The sequence below is a fragment of the Eleutherodactylus coqui genome, chromosome 8 (assembly GCF_035609145.1).
Source record: "Eleutherodactylus coqui strain aEleCoq1 chromosome 8, aEleCoq1.hap1, whole genome shotgun sequence".
In the NCBI taxonomy this organism is placed as follows: domain Eukaryota; kingdom Metazoa; phylum Chordata; class Amphibia; order Anura; family Eleutherodactylidae; genus Eleutherodactylus; species Eleutherodactylus coqui.
Window position 1 is genome coordinate 72,705,978 of NC_089844.1, and position 22,609 is coordinate 72,728,586.

A 22,609-nucleotide genomic window follows, 5' to 3' on the forward strand; every position below is an offset into this window, starting at 1 on the left:
GAGGGAGGCTAAGAGGAGTCTGAAAGCCTGATGCCTGTGGGAGACCAGGCTGGGGTATGGGCACGAGTTTGACGGGGAAGGATGCCCCCAGACTCACGCTCGGTTGGGTACGTGTAGTGGCACAAGCCACTGTGTTAGCAGTGAGTGAGGAAACTACTGTATAGTTAGCACCTATATGGGGAAGTGTGTGTTATGTTTATAGCATGAAGTGTATGTGCCGCCAGTGGCTGCTGTGTTTCCACTGTTATTGACCAAGACTACTGGATGTAGTCGAAACATTGCTAAATATCTTATGATCATGAAGGAATAAAGGACACATCCAATCGAATGTAAGTTTTTATTGGCATCAGTATCTTGCTGTCCTGCATAATATCATTTATTGCTGACTTCTTTGGGCGTGAATCCTGCCCATAGCGGGACGTGCAAAGTCAAATCGCTTCCCTGTGAACTCTGATCAGGCAGCAAGGAGTGCTGCTGTGGATTGTATTAGTCTTGGTTTTACATGGACTGAGTGAGCTGCTGTGTTGTCGCAGACCCCCACGCAGACATTCCCACAATATGTGTGTGTGTGTGTGTGTGTGTATATAAGGGCTGCTGTTCTGTACCATGGTCTCTACATGGCAAGAGCATCCACCGCCGTTCCCTATGTTATATAGAAATCCTAATGGTCATCTCCCTCCATTTACATAATATATCCAAAGTATACATACTGTGCAAATATTTATACACATATATATTTGCACAGTATGTATACTTGGGATATATTATGTAAATGAAGGTAGATGACCATTAGGATTTCTATATGCCGCAACATAGGGAACAGAGGTGGCTGCTCTTGCCATTTAGAGACTGTGGTACAAGGCAGCAGTCAAAAGTAATAAAACCAACAATTTCTTAATATAATGTTGCTGTACGTCATCTGACTGTACTTCTAGTTAATTAATTCTATTAGTAGTTGCTCTACTGTTTACCGTATTACAAATTGTTCTCATTTAGATCTAAGCATCATCTTATATGATATACCCTTTGGAATATTATTTATGTATATATATGTAACCTATGTGTTTTAATACTCTAGGCGGCTCTACCAGAAAAGAGCGAGGTGCTCCTCCTTTGCCCCCAATACCCAGGTGAACCAGATCTTCAGTTGCCAAAGATGCCTTTACAGATCAGAGAAGAAACATTTGACTTTTATTTGATGTTCTTGTTGGAATTTTGTCAGAAAAAGCCCACATGGGCCCATGTGGGTGACTGTATATGAAGGTCACAACACGCATGTGCATTGTACTGTTGGGGGACACTTGTTACCAATCGCCAACCAGGCTGAACAAAAGTAGTTGTGGAAAACTTTTACACAAAAAGAACAACCAAACACAATCATTATCCCCCATGACTGTGATACAAAGTTGAATCTGTATGGTTAATGTGGAGTCTTATGAACTTCAGGAAATACCTATTCTGTTGGCTGAATCGGGAGTATATACCGTATTTCTTATTTGTTTGGTTGGGTTCATTTTAATTGTGTTGATAAAAGTGCATCACTAATGGGCTAACTCACGAGAGCGCATTTAGCCTGTGTATAACACTCCTATTTTTTGCATACAGCGCAAAAGCCCATTGACTTACATTGAGCCATTCAGATCTGCGTTTCTTACGCACGTGAAAAAAAAGTAGCCTGCCCTATTTTGGCATGTGATACGCACCATTATCACAGTCTGGTACATTAAATATGCATGTTACGTATGTACTTGCTGCATACTGCGTATAACGCACATAAAAAAATACACGTGTCATATGCAAGTTAAATACGCTCGCCTGAGTAAGCCCTTAGTATGCTGTATTATATTACCTGTTTACATGCGTCCTCATCTAATTACATTCCTAGAGTATACGTTGGTTGATCTATGGATTAAAGGGAATCTGTCAGGTCAAACATGCTGTTGAAACTGCCGGCAACATGCAGCCTTCCCTGTATGTGCAGTTATACATAGATGGCTGTCAATCGCTGATAGCTCCGCCCACTGGACTCTTCAGCTCAGAATGCGGAGAGGTTTAAATGAATACAATACAAGTTATACTGAATCTTTCCCCCATTAAACTATATATCAATCTGCTCAGCGCCTCTATAACATGATGCCTGCAGTTTCAACAGCTTGATCCAGCTGGCAGATTCCTTTAAGGCAGTTATCTTTGATGTGGGTGTTGATCTAATTTTGCACTATGTGCATCTTATATGAAGACATTTTGCTCAAATTTATGTAACACATTAACTATTACAGTAGGCTTTTGCATACTATGATTCTCTACGTGAAATTCTTCATTTTCGAAACCTATGATAGCAGAGAGAATGAACATTGCTGAGATATTACCCATAGTTGACAGAGTGGTTAAACTAGGTGACCATTTTAATACCGGCAGAAGGTAGAAACCTGTATGTGTCTTGTCTAGAGATGGTTACTAACCTATAAAGGCATAATGTATTCAATCCTTTCAGTTGAGTTATTTTGTGGACCCCCTTCCGGAAAGGTTCCATTGGCAAGCAGAGATATATGCCAACATTGGGGAGTATGTTGTCAACTTAAAATGGACCTGTCATGGGATAAAATCAGGGGGGGCTGGTAAAATAGCTCTACTGCCATGGCCCACTGACTCTATCCCCATTTTTTTCCATACTCACTTCTCTTTGCTCAGATAGACTCTTTTTAGGTGCAACTCCAGGACCTGTAAATCTGTCAAGTGGGTGTCCCAAATCACTCACACTCAATGGGCAGTGGACTGTAAATCAAGTCCGACATCACTCATTGAGAGTGAGCGGTGGGGACTGCCTAATTGACACATTTACAGCATGGGAAATTGGACCTAAGAAGAGCCCTTCTAGTCAAAAGGAGGGGAGTCTGCAAAAATGGGATAGAGATAATGGTGCTGCAGCTGCAGAACTATCCAGCCAGCCTTGTTGATTTTATATCTTGACAGGTCTTTTTCAAAGGAGTCCTCAGCTTTAGAAAAAGGGTCCCTTGACAGTTAACTGATCACAAAGTGTCATCATGCTTGCACCCCTAGTGATCAGTTGTAATCTGAGGGGAAACCTGGCAATAATTGTTTAGTTTCCCTGCACTGCCTCCACAGGGGAAATTAAGCATTACACAGTGCCCATTCAGAGTATTCAGAATAAGAGACACTCTTTGTAATGACTCTACACTTGGGCCAAGAGATGAGGATCCTGATCAGCAGACTAGAGATGAGCGAGTACCAAAATGTTCGGGTGCTCGTTATTCGAGTCAAGCTTTTTGTAATATTCGAGAGCTCTATTCAAGTAACTAACCCCATTGAAGTCAATGGGAGACCGGAGCACTTTTGTATTTGACCTGCCGCCTGCCGAGCTTTTTTTCTTCTTCTCTCTTTCTCTCTCTTCTCACTCTCTCGTAACGAGCACCATCGAGTATGCTAATACTCGAACAAGCATGTTCGCTTAACTCTACAGCAGACCTTTCCTATTAACTAATATGAAAATGGGTACTCTAAACTAGAATGCCCATTTTAAAAAGGGGAGTGACAGGAGCAAAGCTAGACCAGCTGCTACATGGGAATTCTTGAAGCAACCAGCTGAGCAAACTTTATGATACATCATATTCCCCTGGGGCTTCTTTGTTACGTTCATTGGAGCTTAAATAATTATATGTAAGTTGGATGAAGTAGGTAGGTTACCAGCAATCACCATAGGGTAAATAGAAAGTAGTTATAACATAGAGTATAGAGGGATAAGATAAGAATACATACTTTCCAGCCAATAAACTAACCAACCAAACATTCCTACTAAAATGCATCTAATTCAGCTGCACTGTACTGTGGGAACTGAGGGCACTGGTATCAGTACACTATGCACTAGCAAATGCTGCAGAGTGATCCTGGCACCTAAGCTGCAACATGGATATTGAAAGTACTGAACATTGCATGAACTGGATAGGTTATCAATATCAGATCAATGGTGGCCCATCACCCCGTAGCCCGCCAATCAGCTGTTTGAAGAAGCTGTTGCACTCGATCTTGACCCGCATCCTCATGACTGCCTACCAGGCACGGTACTGTACAGCGGTGGTACCTCGTGTAGTAACTTGGTCCCATTCATTTGAATGGGACTGAGCTGCACTTAGGCTATGTGACAAATGAACTGGCCTATGAAGAGGCGGCAGCACTCATCTGAGTGCCTTGATCTCTTTAAACAGCTGACTGGCACCATTCCTGAGCGGGGCACCCCCAACTTTCTGGTACTGATGAACTATTCCGAAGATGGATCATCAATATTTTAGTCCTGGAAAACCCTTTAAAACTCACAATGAACCAAACTGACTGGTTTATTTTGGGGTCTATAATGTTGATATTAGGTGGATTGTATGTCTGGGTCACTTCCAAGTCACAGAAAGTTTTACAGACTAAAAAGTTTGTGAGTTCCAAGTAAAATGAAGAAACGTGATAGACATTGTTTTACTTTATCTAATGCAAGGGAAACAAAATCAGATTCAATCTTAGCAGCTTTTGCTCTGGCATATATAGATTCTGCAGAAATTCATTCCACATACCATGCTTGGAGAATGAATTTGGTACAAGATTCTGCAACACCCAGTAAATCCTGATAACTGTCTTCTTACATAGACCCAACGTTATACCCACTACTGCTGGATATCATAGCAATACACATTGTACAATGTCATGAACGTTTACTAACATAGTGACTTGCTTGTAAAACATGTAGATCATTGGCAAGTATGTTAGTTAGATACACATGCAATCTAAAGTTGACATGTTCTTTCTTTTTGAGCAACTACATTTATAAAAGAGGTCGTCCAACCACTTAAAATTGCTTCACAATCACCCTGTCCTTCCTGATTACCGCTGTCCAGGACATATGACTGCTGCAGCCAATCACTGGCCAGAAAAGTGACCTTCTACAGCCAGTGATTGGCTGCAGCAGTCACATGTCCTGGACAGCGGTAATCAGGAAGGACAGGGTGGTTGTGAAGCAACTGGACAACCCCTTTAAATCTAGATTTTTTTTCTGGATGTCTATATCTGACCTGTATTTTGGGTAACAAACAAAAGCAGTTCAACCTTCAGGCGATCATATAGATCAATGATTGGAAATCTGATATATATGAGCATGTGTCAAACATGTGTCAACCTATCAGAAGGGACAATGGATTGACCACATTTGCCAGTCACACATACCCTCCCATCCCTTCTCCATTAGTATTGAGTATTAAGCCATGTGAATTATTGGGGACGTCATGAATAATAAGTGATTTACTAGAGTTTCTGAAACAGAATATGTATATACAGCTGAATGCAAGGTACGTTAATTAAACTAGGGGTCTAGATAGTTTGGATTACTGCAATATACAGGCTTGATACTATGTGAGCATCTAAATAATGTGAGAGTTGGCATTAATTTGGAATGTAATATTGGTAAGTAAATTGTTGCACTTCATGTTATATCATTGTTTTTTGGGAACTTGTTGCTCGCTCTTCTCTTATACCAGATCATGCAATGCACACGACATATACCTTCATGGTGGATGTGTCTGTTCAATGGCTTTATTACCAAAGAATCTTTTTGTTTTTTGGGTGATTGAAATAAAAAGCACAAGTAGGCTGAACATATAATCACATTATATTAGTTTACATTTTACCGTTTACGTTTCTATCAGTTTTTTCTATATTGTGTGAGTTTTTGGAACAATGGATATTTTTTTTTTTATAAAGGTATTATCTGCTTTTTTTTACAGCCTTGTACAATGACCGTTTTATAGCTATACATTAACATGACTTTCTCAGCTAACATACCGCGCAAATCTTTGTCAGTTTATTTTCTTATTCAACGTAGTGCTGATAAAGGCGCACTAGAATTCTACATTTCTACATTGGAACCGAATTACAGTCCATTTTTCACCCATATTAGTTGTACACCACAACTGTGATTATATTACTGAGCTTAATTCGAAAAGGTTGTAGCATTTCACACGAGCGTATTTGCGTGCGCAATACGCAGAGAATAAAACCCATTAATATTATTGGATTTGTATATATTTTCTGATTTTGCGCGCACATTTCTTGCGCATATAAATAAATAGGGCATAATCTATTTTCCTGCACAACAAAGATCCCCATAGACGTCGATGGGAGGTGAGTAAATACATGCTCAATACACTGTGCAAGTCCGTCAAAAAAGAACACATATGGACCTCATTAGGCTACATAGCCTTTTAAATCAGGGTGGGGGGTGCGCATATGAACAGGCCTTGAGTGTGCAAAACCGTACAGTACAATGTGCAGACTTACATGCAAATCAGCCTTGTTCATAGCGCAAAAATGTTGGGCTCAAGTGTGCGCTTTTGCACATATGCCTGTGTGAAGGAGCCCTTACAGTACAAGCTGCATGGAAGAGATTTCAAAAATCTCCTTCACATGGAGCAGAAAATTTCTGCACTGAATCCGGCGTTTTTGAAAAACATTGTGGATTCTAATTCCAGTATGCCTAATTATGTTGCGGCTTTCAACCCTTGAAATACAAGGGTTAAACCTCACGGCACCATTTAGGCGCAGGTTTGGCCGCTGCAGACTTGCTCTAGCGGATACAGTGTGTGAGGATACCTTACAGTGGTATCACACAACACGGTAATACTAGAGGAGTATCTCGGTGATAGGTCAGACAATGGAGCATCCCACAATGCTTTTTTGTGGCTTTCTATATTTTCCTATGAAATCCGAGGCATACAAAGGTGCAATGTGATCTTATAGACTGATGAGGGCAGTATTGAGGCTCCTAAACCTCATGGATTACAGTGACCATCATGATCACTGAGTAAAGCAGCCATGTTTTTCTAAAAACCTATTTAACGTAAAGGGATTGTCTGAGATTAAAAAAAAATTCTTCCAAAGGGTGTTTCTCAGTGTCATGGAGCTGATACTCCCCTTTTCCCGCTTGTGTCCAGTTGGTGGCTTTGGGTCTCCGTTGTGGTGTTTCTTTACAGGCTGCAGCTAGGCTGTGACTTCCTGTAAAGCTCATTAACGATCGCTGAGCTCTGTCATTGGATGCAGCATCTTGTTTGGAGACGGATGAGCCTGCAAAGATGTGTCAGCTAAGAGACTCAGAGCCGCTGGCCAGGGGACGAGTTGGAAGCGGGAAGAGGTGAGTATGAGCTCTTCATTATGTTTGCACACTGGGGGACACCTTTGGAAAAAACTTTTTGAACTCTGACAACCACTTTAGGGGTCTTGCACACTGGCGAGAGCGATATCTGGATGTGATTGACGCCCCGATATCGCTCTCACAATCCTTCTGGAAGCCCTGGTTGCGAGGCGTTTCCGCAGGGAAACAGCCTCCCATCCCTGCAAGGCTGAAGAAATCTCCTGCTGTGGTTGTCACAGCCACGGCAGGAGCTACTGTTCTTCTCCCATTGCTTCTTATGGGGCTGGCGGCAATGGGAGATGCTCGTGATCCTCTGCCACTCCAAGGGACTCTCTGCGACAAGGATTTTCAGTAGGGGGGCTTGAGATATAAGCCCTGCCCTGAAAATAATCAATAACTGTAGAAAAAAATAAATAAAAAAAAAGAATACATCACCTTAGTAGCGCTGTCATCTCCAGCGAGTCTTCTTACAGGTCCGCAGCACTCTTCTTCTGCTTCTCTTCTGGCCGGGGATTAAAAAGCTGTCATTCGATGCTGAGTGCTGCCTCTGATTGGTCACAGTGTTCATCCAATCAGAGGCAGCGCTTCAGGAGGCTGGGATTTTCAATCCCTGGCCAGAAGAGAAGCAGAGGAAGAGTGCTTGGACCTGTAAGAAAACGCGCCAAAGATGAAAGCACTACTAAGGTGATGTATTCTTCTTATCTTTTTTTTTCTACAGGTATTATTTTTGGGGTGGGGCTTATATTTCAAACTTCCCACACCCTCGAAAATCGTTGTTGCGGAGAGTCCTCTGCCACTTCTGCGACAGCAGTGGCAGAGGATCGCACTCCTCATCTATTGATTTCAGTGGGGCTGCCGCTGTTGCCGCCGGCCCCATTGCAAACAATGGCCGAGATCACAATAAGAATGGACATGCCGCAATTTTGTTTTATCGCTGCATCGCTAGCGTTAAAACATTGCAAATGTGCATGGAGCCATTGTCTTCATAATTTTGCTATTTCTCGCAGCGCTGGGAAATCATGTGATTCCCTTGCCAGTGTGAAGCCACCCTTAAAGGATTGGTCACCTTCAGCTACTTGTGCCCTAATAGCAAAAAAATGGACCTCTTTGGATAGTGGGTATATAGATCAGGTGGCGCTTTATTTCCCATGAAGGTACAGATGTACTAGTGCAGGATGAATATAAGGGAGATCAGGTTGGAAAGTGGAAACAGCTAAAATATATCAAACCTTTATGCGTAACCTCCACTTGAATCGAACCTCTATGGTGCTGTGCATTCTGTTCAATGTAGGGGTCCAGGTATTACATCTGGATTTGACCTGTTCATCACGGGAATAATACAATGCAAAGACTCTATGCATTTCACCGTAATCATTAGTTCCTAAACTTGGAAGTATAACTTACCTCTTTGCACTACCAGGCCCTGTTCAGTTTTACTACCTACCCGTGTGATCAAGACTGGACATGAATCCTGTTGCTGGGCATCATGGTTGGCCTGGGTGTCATTTGACATGGGGAATAAAGATATTGATAGTTAGTGGATGTACCTGTAATACAAACCTAGTCTTGCTTCAATGAGACTTGTACTAATTATTCATACCAGTATCCATTAGGTACAGTTTTTACATTTTGTGCAGAACAGTATTTTTTCTTCTTGGATGACCCAACCATTACAGGTTCTTGGTTGGATAATAGATGCACTCTCCAGAATTCATTCATCACGGATAGAAACTCACATATATATATATGTTCGTTAGCGCTGGCGCTATCACTGTGTTCAAGATGAATAGCAATTATAAATTGTAAAGCATTTACCGATTTGTCTGAAGTGTTAAGAATCAGTAAAACCTGAAGTTTATCCTTGGTAACCAGATAAACAGATTTGCATCAACTCATGTTCCGACCTATTTTAGTTTGGATATTTATATTTTGATCATGCTAGTAATACTGTATGTAAACTATTGTACGGAGATTGAAAAAAAATAAATAAAGATATGTTCATTCATAATGATTTTCTCAAAATGTTCTTCTATGAAGAAGATGCTCTGAGAATGTACTTATAGATGCTCTCAAAATACTCTTGGAATTATCTGATGAGTAGTAGACACTTAAGATGCTTTTAAAGGGCCGATATCATTCAGTGTAAATGCATGTAGAAGTCGTTTGCTTAAATCTTTTTTTTTGGTATAGCGCCAACCTATTCCGCAGGTAATTTTTTTATTTATTACCCCCTGCCAAGCTGGGTACTCATTTTCCTGACCTCAAAAGGATAGAAGGCTGAGTCAACCTTGAGCCGGTTACCTGAACCTTTCCGGGATTGAACTTACAACCTTCAGGTCATGAAGGAGAGCTTAGGACTCTATTTCTGCTGCCTTAACACTCTGCATCACACGTGGCTTCTCGTTTGTCGTTCAGTTTCTGCATGCAGATGAATCGGCCCGTGTAAAAAAGTCCTTGGTCACTTATGAACGATTGCCTGCTTACTGTGAATAGAGGCGAGCGGGCAGGCTAGAACGATCCCTGGCCTGCTTTGCCTCCATTCACTGGGACAACCTGTCAGGCATCTTGCGCCCAACAGGTCATCCCATGTAAAAGCAACTTTAGGTTGCTCATACAGATAAGGTTCTTTTGGCCAAACGCTCATTCGGGTCAAAGGCTATCTCACCCGACAGCCTTATATACATGCACACTTGGCCAAGTGCACATGTAGTTTTAATGTAGAGTGGGGAGAAAGTCACGTCTTAAGAACAAAAGGATCAGGCAGTTGAAATTCAACTGCCTGATCATTATTTCCTCTTACAGCTACCATCAGGGAGAGTCGCGGGGTCCTCATGCACATTAGATGACTAGTTGGATCTGCGGAAATCGGCAGGTTTTGACCAATATACAGCTATTGTGTATGGCCATCATTAGGATGCTCTTAACAGCCTAATACAAGGTGCATTCAAGTTTTAAGCTGGGTTCACACGGGGCGGATTTGCCGCGGAAATTCTGTGCGGAATTTCGCCGCGGCAAATCCGCATGCGGCTGCTAATCCCGGGATTAGCCAGCCATGTGGACGAGATTTCTCAGAAATCTCATCCACACGGGACGGCAAATCCGCTGCGGCCAAGCCGGCAGAAGCCGCTGCTGCGGCGCGGATTTGCCGAATGCAGCATGTCTATTTTTTTTTTCCGCTGCGGCCGTGCTCTCCTCTATGGGAGCGCCGGCCACAGAGTAAGAGCGAGCGGCCGGGCCGCTTTAAAACCGCCACGTCTTTTTCCGCGGCAGTTCTCCCGGCGGAAATGTGGCGGTGTTTGCTGTGGCCAAACCGCGACATTTCCATCAGGAATCCACCCTGTGTGACCGTGGCCAAAGGTCCCCTAACTTTTTTCTAAAAAAAACGACTTACACTCCCAAAGGCTGAACGTATTGTCATTTCTCAACATAATCTCCCTCTTGACATACACGTTTTTTACAATGACAACATCATGATTTCATGGTCACTGCGAACGCTTCCTTAAATATCTGTTTTGCTCACTGGAAAATCACTGATGCAGGAGCGGCAAGACTGAAAAACGTGCGACCATGTAGAGCGCCTTCTAAAAAACGACATCCACGTCTCCTTCATTGTGACAATTGATGGAATGAAGAGACCATTAATGTCGTCATCACGTGTCAAGATAGGCTGACACATTGCCAGGCGTACAGCCTTGTGATCGTCGGTCAAGATTTGCAGCACGCACCTGCAGGAAACTTTCCACATCTTCAGGTCTTCATGCAGGATGGTGTGCATAGATTGTATGGAAATGCCAACCTTGCAAACAATCACTTCCACAGTCAATCGGCGGTCCTCCATAAACACTTGTGCAATCATATTGTCAGACGAGCCGGTCTGTGGCTGAGGCTTCTTTGGTTCGTTCCACAAGACGTCTGGCCATGAACGCACATTTTTCACGTCAATGACACTCTCATTCATGTCTCACCGCCGATGAATGTTGATGGGTATCATTCCACGGAAATGAAGAAAACTGATGATTACTCTCTGTTATTGGAACGTGAGCATTGCCATTATGAGTATTGAAAACGCTTCTAACTCCACCGCTTTCACGTGGATTCTGTCCACTGGATGATGCTGACATCACTCATCCTCGAAGAATCCCTGCATCTTCTAGAATGTGCCCATGTTTTCATCAGCTCTTATCCCAATGGGAAAGATTAGGCGACCTTAGCACTTGGATGCACCTTGTATAAATGTATTCACGATAGAGATGGTTTTCTCATAACTAAGCTATTCTGATGTTCAATAAATCAGAATCGGAGGCTCTAAATAGTTTAGAAAAACAAATGGAACTATGACGACCTTATAAAATGCTCTCTGTGCCCATTTCTCATGTTCCTGGTCCCTTGGTGGCTCTTGTTTACTCAGTGCCTGTCTCTTTCCCATGTGACCCCATAGCTAATCTCTGACCCCTATGATGACGTCTTGTACGAACTGACATCACCAGGAACTGGATGTAGGGTCATTTGATGGAGAGATTGGACATCAGTGTAGTGCTTGAGTAAGCAAGAGTCAACGATGGACTGGGAATATGCAGCACTGGCATGGTGGGCACTTTAGAAAAGTGATCATTGTACTTTTTGCTATTTTATGCTATTTTGTCCTTTTCAACAATGTTATACAGATGTATCCTTCCTTCCTTTATCTTCCCTCGGCATACTGTATCCCAAGATGAGTGACATGAGATGACCAGTTCTGAGAAAATAACATGATTTTGTAATACCCTGTTGGGAGATGTTTATCCTACATTCAATGGCTGTTGAATATTTTACTAGCACGTCACAATATTTTATTGAATTTATATTGTAAGAAATTCCAGTCCTTAACTAAATTTGAGGAAAGATAAGGGTGGACTCATCTGTATTAAAGGCGTTTTCTGGGCAATTTCTACTGAAGACCTATCCTCAGGATAGGTCATCAATAGTTGATTGGCTGGAGTAAGCCATGTGGGATCCCGATCGATCAGCTGTTTGGGAGCCTGCTGTCCACGCCACAACACAGTGTAAGCAGCGGAAGCAGGCAGCTCCGACTCCTCTGCAGTAATTGTGCTTGTAATTGCAGCTCTCATTGATTTTAATGGGAGTTGCGCCAGGAATTACCAATGCCAGCTACTAGACGAGTCACCCCTATGTGTTGGGGAGTTGAGATCGGGTGTCCAAACAGCTGATCAGCTGGAATCCTGAGTGGTGGACCCTAGACGATCAACTTCTGATAACCAATCCTGAGCATAGATCATCAATAGAAATTGCCTGGAAAACCCCTTTAAGAGTTGGAAAATCCTTTTAGTATAAAGGTACATGTGCTAAGACTTTACACGCGATGCAGAATGATTGTCACTGTAATAATGTTGAATAGGTTCATAATAATCTAATTTATTTTACTGGATTTTATAAAGCAGTTATTCCTCTGTTATTCCACCGGGAAATGTATGAATAAATTGACAACTGGGTTTTACCATTCCCATGGTCAAAAGAGTGTTGGACAATGCCAAGCTAAGTTAGGACATGCCACATTGAGAAGAGGAATATCCTTGTCAATTTCTTCATACATTTCCAGGAAGAAGAAAAGAGGAATGATACAATATACGAAAATTTGTTCTAACATTGGTTTTACATGAGGAATAGCGAATACAGGTATTTACTAAAGCAGACGTGTCTGGAGAATTGACAGGAAAACTAAAGAAGTGCAACAACTGCAGGATAATTTAGGATAAAAAGCCCTATATAAATCAAAAATAAATAAATCTTGGTATTTGTATAGTGCCAACTTATTTCACAGCACTTTCAGGTAATTATTATTTATAAAAAAAAGTAATTCGAAGCTCCTGGGCCCCAAAGGATAAATCAGTAACAGGACCAAACCTACCAAGTTCCCCTAATGATACTGGGGTCTCCCTTAAAAAAAACCCATCACCTGCTTAAAGCACCATAAACTAACCCCTGGTACGGTTAGGGCAGGTGCCAGGGAGTCGGGTGCTGTATTTTCCATACTCGCCCGTTTCCTGGATCCCGCGGTGCCTGTCTGTGAAATCCGTGCAGCGGTCAAAAATATGACTCTTTTCAGAGTCCTATGCTCGCTCTCCCATTGATTTCTATAAGAGAGTGCGTGCACAGGAACTTGACCAGCACGCATACTTCACAGACTGGCACTGCAGAAACCAGTTAGCGGTTATAAAAAAAATCCATCACCCGGCTCTCTGTCACCTCTGGACAAGTTCCGCGAATTAGCCCTGCCTCTCCCCATTGCAAATAGTGCAGAGGGGTGGAGAGGACGCAGAGAGAGGGCAGGAGCTCAGTTCCTGCTCCTGGCTCTTCCATCCAACCCCCCCCCCCTTGCAGATGAGGACGACATATATCGGCTCGGCGTGAAAACCGAGCCGATATACGTTCGTGGGAATGCACCCTTAGTTTGGTTTGTTCTCATCTAGTTTGAGGTGACGTGTTTGGTAGGGGCATACACCTGGGGCGTTAACACATGTTAATCAGAGTCATTACATACTAAGCCAATCATGAGCTGTTATGGTGTTGGGGGCATACATGTGTATTGATGCGTTATGTCCAACTATATCTGTACCCTTAGGCCGGCTGCACACAGCCGTGACGGGCTCCGCCGCGGAATATTACGCGGCGAAGCCCGTCACGGCGCCCCCCAGAGACCCCATACTTACATGCGGATCTGGCGTTTTCGCTCCCGCATGACGCTTCCCCGCCCACCGCGTCACATGACGCGGCCGGCCGTGTCATGTGACGCGCCGGCCGCGTCATATGATGCGGCGGCGGTAGGCGGGAAAGCGTTTTCACGCTATCTTCCGCTGTGTTACAGCGGGAGATAGCGTGAACGGACGGCTTCCATTGACTGCAATGGAAGCCGTCAGCGCGTAGACCCGTGGCAAATAGAGCATGCTGCGGGTGAGGACGGGAGATTTCACGGTGCGGAATTCCGCGGTGGAATTCCGCACCGTGTGCCCTGAGCTATTAGGTTCAATAGAACCTAATAGCTGCGGGCAACGCAGCGGATTTTCGCCATGAATTACGCGGCGGAAATCCGTTCGTGGGAAGGAGGCCTTATGATGTGAATAAACTAGAAGTGTACTAGAGAATGACCAACATGGAGTCAGACAAAGATACATTTGCATGTATGCAACTTCTCATTATAACCAATTTGGAGCAGGCAGCGAAGTACATGGAATATGATATTTATTCCCATAACACCCCTTCTACAACAGGTCTTCATTATTGACCTGAGAATAAGGAATTCTGTTGACCCTGAATTAAGCAATTAAGAAAAATACTGACATATCGGCTTGACTAGTTAGCTAATATGCAGGCAACTTCTTTAAATATTTGCTATTGATGGCCTATCCTCAGGATTAACAGATTAGTAAGGGTCTACAGCTTGGGAATCCCGATGAGTAGCTGTTTGTAGGGCTATTGCACTTCAGCACAGACCTAATTTCTGCTAAAAGCAGACAGCTCTGTTCCGACCACTGTGGCCTGGCTTGGTATTGCAATCCAAATTCCCATTCATTTTGCTGTGGGGTGGGCTACAGCGCTCCTTATTGTGGGAGACCATCATAGCAAGTAGTGGCCCCCAAGAAGCTGAGCTCATGAAAAACACTGCTGCCAAATATTAGTTATAAGTCAATAAGGAATTATGAAATGCTACAACCAGTGCAGTTTTTTCTTTCGTTCCGTTTGGCAGGGTTTCCATTAGTTTCAGCTTTATTTAGAGTATAGAATAACATAGTGGTGTTCATTTCACTAATGAAAGTAAATGGTTCAGTTTGTTTCCATTTGGGGGTTTTCACAATACTGTTTTCGGCACCTGTGCCAGTTCTCGGCATGTAAAGGGCTTACAGAGGGAGGGGGGCTTCCTCTGTCACCCATTGGCCTCCCGCAATCTGATCGCAGGGTCCCGATGGGTTGCGATGGAACCCGTAGGCTTGAAGATGGCCTATGCAGGTACAACTGGCTGAGATTCATAGGCTTTATAATACACTGCTATACTAAAGTATAGCAGTGCATTATAAGAACAATCAATGATGGTGAAATGTAAGTCCCCTAATGGAACAAAAGTAAAAAGTGGGGGAAAAAAAAGTAAGAAATAAAAAAATAAATAACTAAAAAAAATCAAAACTCCACCTCTTTTGCCTTAGACCAGATTCACACAAGCGTGCTCTGATGGAAGTGTATATCGGCCGGCCGTGAAAATACTGGCCGTTATACGCTTGTGTAAATAAGCTCTTACAATGCGGTGACACAAAAGCACATCTTTAAAAAATGTTTTTTTAGCGTAAAAAGATAGAAAAACATTTTTTAAAAAACACTGTAAATTCAGTATTCCTGATATTGTGCTGACCCGGAGAATAACCTCATCGCATTATTTATTATGCGCGGCCAACGCCATCATTTTTTTTTTTTACAAATCCCCCTAAAAACTTTATTAAAATTTATACAATACTTCGTACATTCCCCATAATTATACCATTAACCCCTTAACAACACAGGATTTAAGGTCACTGCGTCTGTAAAAGTCTGATTCATTAAGGAAACGCGTTATTTACCTCGCACGATGAATGTCGTCAGAAAAAAATAAAGAACGCCAGAATTACACTTTTTTGGTCACCCGTCTCCGGGAAAAAATGTAACAAAAAGTTGTATGTACTCCAAAATAGTACCACCGCAAACTACAGGACGTCCCGCACAAAACAAGCCGTGCACAACTATGAAAAAAACAAAAGTACTACAGCAAAGAAACAACTCTACAAGTTTGGGATCGCAGTAACCGGACCGACCCGCAGAATAAAGTTATCAGGTCGCTTTTGTTGCAGTTTGTGCGCTGTAGAAAGAAAACGCACTGAAAGATGGTGGAATGTCATTTTTTTTCAATTTCTCTCCACTTAGAATTTTTTAAAAGCTTTTCAGTACATTACATGGCACCATTGGAAAATACAACTCGTCCCGCAAAAACACCTCATGCAGCGACGTCGATGGATAAATAAAACGGTACGATTTTTTAATAGGGAGGAGGGGGGAACGAAAATGAAAAAAAGGCACGGTCCTTAAGGGCTTAAAAAATACAACTCGTCCCACCACAAACAAGTCCTCATACGACTGTGTTGATAGAAACATTTAAAAGTCATGTCTCTGGGAATGCGAGGAAGAAGTAGAACGGAAACATTGGTTGGTCACCAGTGCATGAAGAGGGGTAAACTACACAGCTCTACCCACACACACAGCTCTGCTACACCAAAGCCTCTCAGACACACACAGCTCTGCTACACCAAGGTCTCTTACATACGCACACAGCTCTGCTACATCAAAGCCTCTCTCACATACACACAGCTCTTACACCAAAGCCTCTCATACGCAGCTCTACTAAACCAAAGCCAACCACACACACAGCTCTACTACACCAAAGCTTCCCCCACACACAGCTCTGCTACACCCAGCTGTGTCGCCTGCAGCCGCTCTCACCCACTTCACACTTCTCATAAGCAAACACTTCACAGAAGGCTGACTCCGCCCACGCTGGTCACGTGCCCCCGTGACGTCACCCGAGGGCCTCCAGCCCAATCCTGAGCTGCTGCTGCTGCGGCGGCTGTTGTCGGAGAGGGACATGGAGAAGGGGACGGAGCCGCCGTGGTGACGGGTGAGCGGGGGATGGAGGCCGGCCGGGGCCGAGGGCAGTGCGTCCCCGTGTGTGCAGCGCTCTGACACTGTTGCATCTGCGCAGCGCTGATGGCCGGAGGCGGCTGGTTGCTGCGGTGCCGCATCTGCAGTCCGCGGCGCTGTATGCGCAGTGCACGCAGGTTGGCAGAAAGGGCGCAAATTTGCACCAAATTTATGAAGGCAGCGCTGTTTAGTGCAGGCTGCACTGGGGTCAGCTGCGTCACAATGTGCAGGTAACACGTTGGCCTCATGCCCCTGGTGCGCTCTGTGGCGTAAGGACGAGCGCGGCGTATTTGCGTATCTTACCCCGCGCGTCCACGTATTGTACTGCACTTTTTGCGCTGCCGGTTGATTTGAACGTGGCCGTCAATTGCTGCTGTTTGCGGCACCGTGGCTCACAAAGCGTTAACCCGCCGCCCTATACACGCATGCTTTACCACGTGTTCGCCGGCTGGGTGGGCACACTGCGGGTTCAGGATATGTTTGCGTCTCAGAATTAGTCCTAAAATATTCCGCCTTTAAGAAGCGCAACAAATCAGCATCTTCCTGCAGCGGTGTTCGCCGCACGTTTAGCCCCGTCAGCGGTGTTCGCCGCACGTTTAGCCCCGTCAGCGGTGTTCGCCGCACGTTTAGCCCCGTCAGCGAGAAAAATCAGCGATTGGAATTCCGACACGATTTTTCCACCACAGAATCCAGATGACTGACAGGAGTAAATCGGTACACGACGAAAACCGCGCCGGAAAGACGTGATGTTTTAGAGGTAGGATTCAAGAGGAAAGTTCCATGGCGAATTCCACGGCGCAAAGCTGTTCTTACAGTCCGCTGGCCAGTTTGCACTGCGCAATTTTTTTCCCACAGCGTGCGGAAGAGACTTTTTTTATAGACTCAATCATACGGTCCAGAAAGTCGGCAGCGCTCCTGCTAGGTTCACCAGCGTATCGCTTCTGCAGTTTTTGCGCACATGATACGCAGATATTAGAAGCTATTGGTTTCAATGCGTTCATTCGCACGAGCGTCCTCTTTCACGTGAAAAATGTGCGTCATTCTTTCTATCTTGGTGCGTACTACACAATAGTGCCGCGTGGTTTTTTCCCCACGCATGAAAAATCCCCAGCTGTGAATGAACAATGTGGTCTGTTCGCTGTGTAGGACGCGGCACGTTCACCGTGGGGCTCATTCACACATACGTGATGTTCGCACGGGGCGGATTTTCTGTGGATTCTCCATCTTCACTGCAGATTGGACGAGGTTTTCAAAATCTCACCCACACAACGCAGAGATGAAATCCGTGCAGAAACGGGTCGGGTCATTCGCGTGCGGCAGACGAACACGTCCCGATTTTTAAATGTCCATTTATCCTAATGAGTCCCAGATGTGTTATTTTCTACGTGGGATTGCGCAGCGTATTGTACATCTCCTTGTGTATTGCGCCCCCCACCCACCGCCATAGACTTCTATAGGGGGCTGTAGTACATGCTGCATATTGTTTCGTGTACACAAGGAATGTGAATGAGCCCATTTATATCATTGGGTTCTGTTTTTTGCGTGTTCGCAGGCGTTTCGCCTGTGTGACTGCTGCGTTTACTTATTGCGGATTATGGTGCAACACATTTCAGCCGTTCATATGGAAGGGTGGAGTGCTGTGTGCCGTCTGGGGGTCTGTCTGTAGACAGAGGTAGGGGGTCATGTGTGCAACAAACACTGCAGGAATACTGTATTTGGGCGGGTTCACATTGACGCTGGAACCTCCAGCCAGAGACGCAGAAATGTACAGAGTCACCCAGAATAAGCGCCAGCAAACTGGAATGAATCAGGCAAACTTAATTACTGTTGGGTACGAGTCAGAAGTGTGCCCAGCGCCAGCCCCAGCCCCACTATGGGTGTCGGGGGTGAGGAGTGTGCCCAGCCCGGCTACCGGTGTCGGGGGTGAGGAGTGTGCCCAGCGCCAGCCCGGCTACAGGGGTCGGGGGGGAGGAGTGTGCCCACCGCCAGCCCCTATAAACGCTTGGATTCTGTGAGGCATTGAATCAATAAGTGTTTGGATATCGTGTTGTATGCTCTCCATGTCCGCATGACTTGTGCAGTCAGTTGTTGTACAGCCCTCCCCCGAAAATTAGCCCTAGCTAGACTGCATGGGGAAAAAATACCCAACAAACAATACCCACCTGGCTAGGGCCGCGTCAGGCAATTGGAGTTGGCGCTTGATTACCCAATCACAGCCATTCAGTGATGTAATTCAATGAATGTCTGTGATTGGTTGATTGAGCGCCGGCTCTTATTGGCTGATGCGGTGCTCGATTAACCAATCGGAGCATTAGCTTGCTGGAGGCAGGGTATTCAAGCCCCGGTATCAGGGAGTAATGCTCTGTTGGCATTCAGTAGAACACAGCAGCCTGCAGCAGCGATGGAGACCAGCGTGAGGGACCCAAACGCCGGCTGCAAGGTAAGTATTGTAAGACACCCCCTAAAATAAGACACACTGCCTCTTTTGGGGCAAAATTTAATATTTTATAATATAATACAGTGTCTTGACATTGGGTACTGGTGCATTATGTCTCCACTGGAAGCTAGGGGTTGACTGGCCTTAACTGGAGGTTACGCCCCTAGCTGCCGATTGGCTCGTGGTGTATGCTGTCCCATCCTGTTACTTGTCCGATATCAGCTGACTTCTCCATTGGACACCCGGCAGACTCCCTGTCCAAGGCAGCTGTTGACACTCGGCTCACAGCGGCTATGTGAGCCCAATTCGCTAAAGCGCAGCGCAATAGAACAGGTGAAGGACGGAGGTGTGAGGTGGCAGACAGCCGGCGTGGGAACGGCGCCTACTGTGACAGCGGGCCCGGGAGCAGAGATGGGAGTACAGCTGCGGGAAGTAGAAGAGTGACAGCAGAGCTTAGAGGGCGCCGCCGTGGAGAGTGACAGCAGCAGGGTTTCTCAAGAGTAGATGGGAGGCCATACACTGACAGCAGTGGGGTCTCCAGGGAAGACTTACAGCCGAGTTGGTAGGGAAGATGGGAGGCCATACACTCATAGCAGCAGCCTCAGCAGGGTTCCTACAGCATGCATCAGCCAATCAGCACCTGTGGGCGTAACCTGCAGTCAGCCCAGCTAACCCATGTCTCCACCCATTCTTCAGGTGGAGACATAATGCATCAGTACCGTGACATTGTACTACAGCCAGTCCTACCGTGACATTGTACTACAGCCAGTCCTTCCATATGATGCCCCCGTTTCGAACATGCCAATTATCCGACCTCTCGGAGTCAGACACTTGGGTGTACGGAGTTCAGGCTCTATGTTTTAGCATACCTAGTCACTGACAATCTGTGGACTCAAGGGTCTTCCTGTAAGCTGAAACAATGTAGCATTTTGCATAATCAAGGGCCCCATAATTTGCACTCTGATACAAGTACCTCCTCAATTTTTAAGTATCGAATACCTTTCTTGTGGAGAGACTTTGATCCAAGTTTCATAAACCTTCTGCAACTCTGGGTGTAACCACCGTTGTATTGAGTAGAGCTGTCAGGTGGGTAAGGGCCCACTAGTGTCGTGGGGGTGCTCTGGGTAGATATTTAAGTGGCATGACCTTCATTTAAAACAAATGATATTTTTTCCTTTTTGATGTGTTGTTGCCTTTTATGTGATCTGAGCGGTTCTCTTCTGTGTCTGCTTTTATCTTGTGTTTATAGATACTTGTTGTCTGTAGGGTGGTGATAACATTACTACAACATGTATCGTCTTCCTGCAGATCAGTAACATTGTTGCTCCGGCCTCACTGGCGTCAGTGTTAGCAGGAGGCGGTTTGGAACGCTTCGTACAGTTATGATACTTTCTCCCAGGTTGGACAGTTTGTAATAAAAAGCTGAAATATGCCATAAACTAGAGATGAGACCACTGGTCTGTCTATGCTTCCTCCTGTCCTGCCATCAGCAGTAATGTCGTGTGTCCGTAGCACCACTAACTGCACATGTGTTGACTAATAGCTGCTTACTCAGTATATCACATAACAGCCATTATTTGTCTAAGATGTTCCCTTTAACTGGATTCACACAGGGTGGATTTGCCGCGGTTCTGCCGCAGCAGATCTGCCCGCGGCCGCTAATCTCGGGATTAGCCAGCCACGTGGACGAGGTGTCTCAGAAACCTCGTCCACACGGGACGGCTAATCCGCTGCGGTAAATCTGGTTGAAACCGCGGCTGCGGCCGCCGCAGCTGCGGTATTAAAAGAAGCAGCATGTCTGTTTACAGTCGGTTTTTTGTTTATTTATGTTACGGCCGCGCTCTCCTCTATGGGAGCGCCGGCCGCAACGGAAAAGCATGCGGCCGGACCGCTTCAAAGCCGCCGCGGCTTAAACCGCGGCAGTTCTCCCGGCGGAAATCTCGCGGTTTTTGCTGCGGCCAAACCGCCAGATTTCCGACGAAAATACGCCCCGTGTGAACCCAGCCTAAGGGCCAGGGTGTTTTGGTCCTAAAGGACCAGACCCTTTTTGGGGATTTTACCCATGTGGTGGTTTTTACTGCCCTATTATTTTTTTTTCGGCTACTAAAATTATTTTGCTGCATTTTTCTCCATGTGACATATAGGGCCATTTCTTAATCCCTTTTTTTATTAGGGGTAACAAGCTAAATAAATTTTTACATTTTTAGCTTATTTTTAAAATTAGTATACTTAGGCTAATATCAAGACAGGAATGGGTCCCTCATATTTTTCCAGAGACTTTGATATATAATTTTGAATAGTTGTCAATTATAGGGCACATATAGCAACAATTTTGGTTGGCGTTGGGCCATTTTTCTCTTTTACGTCTTTTTGGAACTTTTTTAAATTTTATTTTTGTAACTATTATTTTTTTAACATCTAGGTCCCCCGTGATGCCATATAAGACCCCGGGGGGTCATTCACATCGTTTTTTTTTTTTTTTTCTTTTTTAAATTTCACACTTTTCCACTGGGAAATCGCCTGAAGTGACAGTAGTCACTGGCAGAGCTACCCAGCAGCTCTGCTGTGTCAATGGTCACCCGGCGGTCATGTGATCGTTAGATTGCATAGTGGAAGCAATACTTCCGCTTTCTCTCTTTAGAACGTAGTGCTCATTCACCGCTTCTGCCTTCTCCTCTGGGTCCTCGTCTGTGTCTGACAGCTGAGGACCCGACCTGCTCCTGCTTAATTGGAGGAGCTTTAATCCTCAGCTGTAACTTTATCAGCCAGGATTTAGGCCTCCTTCACACGGGCGACAAAGTCGTGTGATTTTGTGGAATTGCTATAATGCTACAAATTACATGTGTAAGAAGCCCATGTTTTCCTATGGGTTCCTTCACACATGCAATGTTTTGTAGCATGCAACAACCCAACACAAAAACCGTGCGGGTCCGGTGATATGCCCGCGACTTGTGAGGTTTTGTAGCCCATGTTTCCCTATGGAGCCTTCCTCTCTGTTGCTCCGCATCGCACGAAAACACAGTTTTTCTGCGATGCAACTTTGACAGTAACAAATGTTACTGCCGAAGCTATAATCTAAGCCCTAACTGCAGAAAAAAAACCCGCATACATCACCTTAGACGCGCTGTTAGCCTGGCCGCATCTTCTCCCCGGGTTCTGACACTGATCATCTTCTTCTCTTCTGGCATGGGATTCAAAAATCCCCGCCTCCTGGAAGCGCTGGCTGTGATTAGCTGACGCTTAGCCAATTACGGCCAGTGCTCGATGAATGGCTG

General features: G+C 44.9%; 2 protein-coding genes across 5 annotated transcripts in view; both read left to right on the plus strand.

The window, feature by feature from the left end:
- Positions 1–4,910, plus strand: part of WIPF1 (WAS/WASL interacting protein family member 1) — an 83,122-nt gene extending 78,212 nt beyond the window's left edge. For all 3 annotated transcript variants that reach the window (XM_066575816.1, XM_066575817.1, XM_066575818.1), the window contains exon 8: positions 1,079–4,910. In XM_066575816.1, coding sequence (XP_066431913.1) covers positions 1,079–1,134 — 56 coding nt within the window. In that variant the 3' untranslated portion in view covers positions 1,135–4,910. The remainder of the gene's footprint in view (positions 1–1,078) is intronic.
- An 11,863-nt stretch (positions 4,911–16,773) lies between these two features.
- Positions 16,774–22,609, plus strand: part of GPR155 (G protein-coupled receptor 155) — a 70,434-nt gene continuing 64,598 nt past the window's right edge. For both annotated transcript variants that reach the window (XM_066575819.1, XM_066575820.1), the window contains exon 1: positions 16,774–16,874. The gene's annotated coding sequence lies outside the window, so the exon portion shown is untranslated. The remainder of the gene's footprint in view (positions 16,875–22,609) is intronic.